The sequence below is a fragment of the Eulemur rufifrons genome, chromosome 8 (genome assembly GCF_041146395.1).
Source record: "Eulemur rufifrons isolate Redbay chromosome 8, OSU_ERuf_1, whole genome shotgun sequence".
Classification (NCBI taxonomy): Eukaryota; Metazoa; Chordata; class Mammalia; order Primates; family Lemuridae; genus Eulemur; species Eulemur rufifrons.
The window spans coordinates 112935617-112943632 of NC_090990.1; the positions used below are offsets into that span (position 1 = coordinate 112935617).

The 8016-nt window shown below is 36.9% G+C and overlaps 1 protein-coding gene across 1 annotated transcript in view; it reads right to left on the reverse strand.

The window, feature by feature from the left end:
- The window catches only part of CTTNBP2NL (CTTNBP2 N-terminal like), a 39841-nt gene extending 33453 nt beyond the window's left edge, over window positions 1–6388 (reverse strand). Inside the window, exons 1-2 of the mRNA XM_069478969.1 lie at window positions 6333–6388; window positions 3305–3412 (exon numbers count right to left, since the gene is read on the reverse strand). Coding sequence (XP_069335070.1) covers window positions 3305–3403 — 99 coding nt within the window. The 5' untranslated portion in view covers window positions 3404–3412; window positions 6333–6388. The remainder of the gene's footprint in view (window positions 1–3304; window positions 3413–6332) is intronic.
- Window positions 6389–8016: the final 1628 nt, after the last annotated feature.

The following is an 8016-nucleotide window of genomic DNA, read 5'->3' on the forward strand; positions in this document are numbered from 1 at the left end:
AGCACATAAGAACAGCCTTTAAAATTTAGTAATTCACAGCATTCACTTTGAATTATTACGGCAATCTTTTAAAGCAACACACCACAATGGCACAATCATTTCATTTGTTCGACACATGTTTATTGAGCACCTATATGCCAGGCACTATGCTGAGTGCTGAGGATACAATGATTAGTAAATACACACATAAAGTGCTATAGGTTTGTATAGTTTCTAAGGCTGAAAAGCAGGAGGTTATATTGCTGAAACTATAAAAGAGAAAACAAGATCATCCTCTGATTTTTCCATTAAAGGCAGCCATCCTCCCACCGCTACCCTTATGAAGTGACTAAAGCAGATGATAACTGGGGGAAGGAATGGAGAACAACAAGAGGCAATTAGGGGTGAGGATTAGGAATGAGCTCACACTTTTCCCAATCCTTGTTTTTCCTGTCTCTTCATCGATCAAATAAACATGGGATAAGAAATGGGAGGGTATCCTGGGATTAAGGAGGTTAGGACTACCGGTAATAATAGGACTAGGTTGTGAGAAATATTAACAGAATAGAGTTTTCAGGGACTCATAGGGAGGGGTAAAAAAATCACCAAGAGTAACAAAAGGGGAAGGCCTGTGAATGTGGCAAAGATGAGTCACCAACTGGAGTAAACATTTATATGTTATATATGTTGGCAAGAGAGTCATTAAAAAAGTAAGCCCTGTTGAGAACACACTAGAGACACATCCATTCAAATGACTGGCAACCACTAACGGCTCCTCGGATATGGGGTACATGATAGGCACTGACAGCATATAAATAAAAGGAAAAGAAGAAATGAATCCTACACCACTGGAGTATTTACAATGTCATCATGCAAATTGTAAAGTGTCACATATAAGTACTAGTTATTAATCATTTATTCTGACTCCAGACAAGGAAGCTTTGCTCCAGACAGGTTAAATGACTTGACCATCATGCAAATTGTAAAGTGTCACATATAAGTACTAGTTATTAATCATTTATTCTGACTACAGACAAGGAAGCTTTGCTCCAGACAGGTTAAATGACTTGACCAAGGTCACACAGTTATGCTTAGTGGCATGACAGGCAAAGACTCAGACAATGAACTATAACGTATGTGACCAGGCATATGTCAAAGCCATAAACATGTGATCTCCAGGGAAGCCATGAGACAGACTCTATCCCCCCATATCAGAAGAGAACTGCCTAATGTACTCTGGAGAAACAAAATCACTAGAGATTAATTATACATTACAAAGCTATAAGAGAAAACAGAAAAGCAGTAGTTTCCATGATTAATTACTTTGAGGCATATCTAATTAGACAGAAGTGTCTATTTTTTTCAATCAGCCTTAAAAAATATAAATTAATGTCACTCTAAACTTAACAGTTACAGAAATAACTGGTTTAGATATTATTTTTAACACAATTATAAATCCCAGGGTAATCCAAGAAAAGACTACTCAAATATGACTAACTGAACACACATACTCTAAATCAGTGTGGGAAGAGAAAAAAGAAGAAAAACTAAAGAAGAGAAAAGATAGAACTTTTTGTATGAACTCTACTGAATGGTTATTACTCACTACATAGGAAACCACTGATTCCTTAAGCCTTCAAGAATGGCAATGAAACCACCACATGTACTCACCATCAAATTGGTATTAACTGATCAACACTTAAGTGCATACATAGTAATAATATTCATTGTGTGTTGGGCAGATGGGAGTGGGGAGGAGGGGATGGGTATATACACATGTAATGGGCGCGGTGCACACCATCTAGGGGATGGACAGGCTTGAAGCTCTGACTCTGGTAGGGCAAGGGCTACATATGTAACCTAAACATTTATACCCCCGTAATACACCGAAATAAAAAAAAATTTTTAAAAAAAAGAATGGCAATGAAAGAATGATCTTTGTTGCTTTAAAAAAAAAAACTTCGGCCGGGCGCGGTGGCTCACGCCTGTAATCCTAGCACTCTGGGAGGCCGAGGCGGGTGGATTGCTCAAGGTCAGGAGTTCGAGACCAGCCTGAGCGAGACCCCGTCTCTACTAAAAATAGAAAGACATTATATGGACACCTAAAAATCTATATAGAAAAAATTAGCCGGGCATAGTGGCGCATGCCTGTAGTCCCAGCTACTCGGGAGGCTGAGGCAGTAGGATCGCTTAAGCCCAGGAGTTTGAGGTTGCTGTGAGCTAAGCTGACGCCACGGCACTCACTCTAGCCTGGGCAACAAAGTGAGACTCTGTCTCAACAAAAAAAAAAAAAAAAAAAAAAACTTCCACAAAGCATATGAACACACACGAAATATTAATACAAATGTCCCTTTTATTCAAGAAAGACCTAGGTTAATTTTTAAAAGAGTAGTAAAGCACTTTATAAACCTTTTAGTAATGAACTTTAAGATGTATACCAATATAACCTCTTATATAAAAATCTTCTTCGATATTTACTCAGTTCTACTTTGCAGGGACTATACTTTCTTCAGCATGCTCAAATCTCACCTTCTTTGGCCATTTCCCCTCCCCTTTTGGGCGTATCATCTTCCTGCCACTCACATAAATACCCTTAACGCCCTTCTTTCCCTATCCAAATCTGCTCTCAGGATAGAATGGGCAAAATCCTTACCAAGGTGTAAAGTAGTCATGACACTTGAAAGGAGTATGCCCCCTTGTATTTGTTTAAATAGATTTTATAGTTTCCATATACTTAAACAATAGTAAGAATTCTTTTTTTCTTTTTGTTTTTTAGAGACAGGGTCTTGCTCTGTTTCCCAGTGTGGACTTGAACTCCGGGGTTGAAGCGATCTTCCTTCCTCAGCCTCCTTGGTAGCTGGGACTATAGGTGGTTGCTATTCTTTTCTACCAAAAGTAGAATTCTTAATCTGGGGTCCAGGGAATCCACAGATGTCTTCATGGAATCCTTGATCTCCCAAATAGCATATCCTGAATTTTGATATTTGAACGTATATACGTTTTTTTGGAAGTCAGTCTCATCAAGTTCTAAGGGGTCAGCAGTCAAAAACAGCTAAGGCCCACTAAACTAAAAGAATGAAGTTCAAGGTCTAGACGTCAGGTAGAGAGACTAAGGGAACTATTTTTGAGGACAGAAAGCCTTCAACAGTGTCCCTAAAATCATACCACAGAGGTGGCTGCCTATAGCAAGTATCAATATGTCCTCTCTTCAACTTCAATGAGAACCACAGGAATACCCTAGTTAAATGAATTACAGCCAATGAAATGACTTTCAAATGTATGATGACCTCTTTCTCCCACTCTTTTCTTTTTTCTTTTAACATACCTTTAAAGCTTCTATAACAAGGTCCCTTGCTTCAAGCTCCCCTTCAAGAATACTAAATAGTGTCAGGAGTTCAGGCTTGCTGAGTTTTTCCAGATTCATCCTGAAAGCCTAAAAGAAAGACAATAACCAGACAATCTTCAAAAAAGAGTTAATTTCACATAATTAAAGAAAAAAATAAAGTGAGACAGATAGGAGCAATTACAGTATAAAATGCTTTAAGAAAGGAAATGGTTACAATTATAGAGAAAAATAAGCACTTTCTGACATTAATCACACTGAGCAGTAAGATAAAATAAAATTCACTTTGTTGATTTCATCACCACTCACAAAGATCAATTTTTTTTTGTCATCTTTCCTCCAGACGTATTTACAAACAAATATCCTAGATGGTCTCAGAAAGAATCAGTCACTAATTTTGTTCACCTGAAGTTCAGGTAAAATTGTGTTACAATGAAAACTATTTCACTGAAAAATTGTTAGACTATGAAAAGATTTCCCAGTTTTAGATAATCAAATTCCAAACGGTACATAAAACATTTTGGCATTCCTCATCAATTGGTTGAAATAAAATCTGAGCAAAGATAATGTTTGGTGGGAGTATGGGAGAAATTTTTATTTTAAATTGTCTACTTTTGCAGCCACTATCACAATATTTATATTTTGTATAGTAAAATAGACTTAATGCAAACACATGCAAATATACTTTTAAATGAATTCTTAAAATATATTGTTTAAACATCTTAATTGATCAGGCTACTGCAACCTGAATTTATTTGACTTAACAAGTTCACATTTCTATGAGGATTTGCACGTTCTGAAATATGTTAAATGGCAAATTCAAGCCACAAACCCAATGCTTTCCACAAGATTTTCTCACAAACCAAACACAAAGTTAGACTGCCATACAATTTTGAAGGGTCTTCTGATAAGTGTATATGGTAAGATACATTTCTAACTTCCAAAGTAGAGCAAATACTATTTTTTCTCTCCCACTTTTTACTTCTAAATTGCCACTCTCATACAGTTTTCTTTACAGTGAATAACAACATGAGTACTTCACACACTCTCCAGTAATTCCTCACTCTTTTTAAGTTTTTAGAGGCACACAAAAGAGTCATTGACTCCTTCCAGAGCTACTGCTTTTAAGTGAAGAACATGTACAAAATGGCATGTTTCACTTTGTTGTTAGATTGTGTTCTAGGACACGTAACCTCAGCTCTAACTGCTAACTTTCTAACTAGTGAATTTTACCAACTAGTAAGTGATTCTCATTTTTTTGGATTAGAGCTATGTCTCATAAGTTATTTTAAAACTATAAACTAAAAAACAAAACAAAAACAAAACAAAACAAAAAACAGAAAAATCCCAACACACCTAATAAAGCTACAGTTCACATAAGATGGTACACTGGAAAGAGGATGTGGCTTTGCAGTCAGATATCACATCTGCATCTTTCTAGTGTTGTGACTGGGCAAATTTTCTGATTCTCAGTTTTCTTTTTTTGGGCCAGAGTGCCGTGGCGTCAGCCTAGCTCACAGCAACCTCAAACTCCTGGGCTCAAGCAATCCTCCTGCCTCAGCCTTCTGAGTAGCTGGGACTACAGGCATGCACCACCATGCCCGGCTAATTTTTTTCTATATATTTTTAGTTGTCCAGCTAATTTCTTTCTATTTTTAGTAGCGACGGGGGTCTCACTCTTGCTCAGGCTGGTATCGAACTCCTGATCTCGAGTGATCCACCCGCCTAGGCCTCCCAGAGTGCTAGGATTACAGGCCTGAGCCACGGCGCCTGGCCTGATTCTCAGTTTTCTAATCTGTGAAAGAGGGATGATGATATCTAACTCATAGGGTTGCTGTGAAGATTGAGTTAATAAATGTAAAATGTCTTACCACGCCCCAGATACCAGCTAAATAATGGTTTAATTATTAATAGCTACTATCCTCTCTCATTTCCCAAAAGAATTTAAGAAAGGAATTATCAAAACTGGACAGCCAAGATCAGTGCCCTCAGAAACACCTTCAGCTGCCCTTTTGTAGTTGGGAAATTCTTCTTGGTTCCATTCTAAGCTTCTTTTTTTTTTTTTTTTTTTTGTTGAGACAGAGTCTCACTTTGTTGCCCAGGCTAGAGTGAGTGCCGTGGCGTCAGCTTAGCTCACAGCAACCTCAAACTCCTCGGCTTAAGCGATCCTACTGCCTCAGCCTCCCGAGTAGCTGGGACTACAGGCATGTGCCACTATGCCCGGTTAATTTTTTCTATATAGATTTTTAGTTGTCCATATAATGTCTTTCTATTTTTAGTAGAGACGGGGTCTCGCTCAGGCTGGTCTCGAACTCCTGACCTTGAGCGATCCACCCGCCTCGGCCTCCCAGAGTGCTAGGATTACAGGCGTGAGCCACCGCGCCCGGCCTCATTCTAAGCTTCTTGGTAAAAAATCGAGTACTGTTTGTTAGAGAGCCCAATTAAATAAGAGGTAAATGTATATAAAGAGCTAAAATGAGATTGTACTTAAATCAAAGTCTTTCATCTGTTATCATAAATATGCATCCTCATAAAAGAATAAAATTGAAACAATCTTCAGAGTCACTGTAATTTTAAAGCAGTGTCACCTAGGGAAGAAGAGATTCTATTCTTTGTCGATGACATAAATAATAATACACTTGCTACCTCCATGTGTGTAAATCACTTCTGCACACAAATTTTAATATCTGGAACATTTTACTAACATGTACCAACTCATTTAGTGTCTACATGAAGTGAATACAATACAAATATTACACAGGAGGAAAAAAAAAACCTACCACTATGTAACTCAAGAACCAACTGATCTATTTTTACATACTCTAATAATCTTTCCTTATAAATATTAAAACAACAATTCCTTCTGTTCTATCCATTTGAATCTAATGTCAATATATAAGATGTGGCAACAAATTTTTGTCTGATATATAAATGAAACATAGTAAAACTACATTACATTTTAGGATGGCAGTGATATTTGGGGGGCGGGGGGGGGGGCGGGAATACTGACCTGTTAATTGGCAGAGTCACACTTTAGTCCTCAAGTATAAATTCTTAAGGTTTTCTTCAGTTAAAATTTGGGAAAATTGACAAATATATTTAAAATGCCATCAGCATGGTAGAAAAGTGTTCAATGCTGAAAAATAATAAGAAATTTGTTGTCCATGTGACCATACTATAAACAATTTGGTAAATCCCATTAATGTCAACTATCATAATAGCTGGTGAGACTTGACAGCTGTAGGCTGACACCAACAAGAAAGAAGAAAATAGTTCTTCAAACTGAAATTGAAAAATATATGAAAAATATCAGGAATCTGACTTCTTTCTTGCAACTATAACTAGGGAGGGAGGGAGGCTTTTGAAATCTTTTTTAAGATGTCCATTGCCACTTCAAACACTAACTTCTGAGTGTCACTAGAAGAAACGGATTTTCTTTCCCTGAATTAACAAAAGCCTATTTGCTTAAATCATCATGGCTTATGCACACTTAGATAGAAGAATATCATTACAACTGAAAATTTCAAACTTCCAAATTCATATACGGAAAATTATCCTCACCTGCTGACAATCCATAAACAAAGCACCTTCTCACCACCTCAACTTTGTCTATAAGGCTGATTACATATCCCTAGCTTCTACTTTTTTGCATTATATCCAAATATTAAACGTTAGAGTATATGTGAATTTTTTGTTTGTGTTTCCTAACAGTGTATTAGACCCAGCCTTAAATTTTATTTGATAAAATGTAATTTTTATCCATATTTTAAGGTACTGAGTCTGAAAGTCTGTATGAATTGCTAAAACCTAACCGTCAAGTAGGGACAATGTCAAAGTGGGAAATAACACAGCAATAAATTCCTAGTTGTTTCGTTCAACCAAGAATCAGTCATTAAACTAACTATAAATCTCTCAATTTAGGATAGGAAGTATGGGTTTGTTATGCAGTCAAGAATATAGAACCCTCAACATACAGGCAAACCACTGAATAAGCTATTCTAGCAATTACTGCCCAATATATGGGCAGAATTATGTGGCCTAGGATTTTTAGAAAAAAGCTGTTTCTAACCCCACATTCATTATCAGAAATACGATTGTAAGACTTTTGGCATGCCACATTATAGTCTATAGACTCATTCCCTACTTATCTTCCAAATGAGCTGTTCCTTGTCATTGTCATCGTCCATTAAGTGACTCTGAAAGACAAGATTATTTCAACTAGGTGCTTAGCTCATTCCTTCCAAGACTCAATTTTTCTTAGAAAAGTTGTGGACAAATTGTCTGGATACATTATCATCTACTTTGGTACAGCCAGCTATAGCTAAATTAAGCTTTATAGTTTTCTCAATAAAAAACACATGTATAAATATATATAATAAAAAAGATAAAGTTATACATATTTTAATACCCTGGAAAAATAAGTTCATTTATGGGCTAAGTATGAAACTTATTTTTATGATATCAATAAGTGATTTCAATGAGTTTGCCCAGCATTCCATTTGGTCTATTCATAGGCTTCATCCCCAAAAATCAGGGACAATAGCCAAGCAAGCATGAGTCTTCCTAAATGAACTTTCATGTACCAACAGTCAGAAGAGTTATGGGTACTAAGACGCACTCCCCACCCCCACCCCTACTGTACCTCCTTAACTGTAGTGCTGATTTTGCCCTGAAGTATGTTGGTGTGGCTTGGG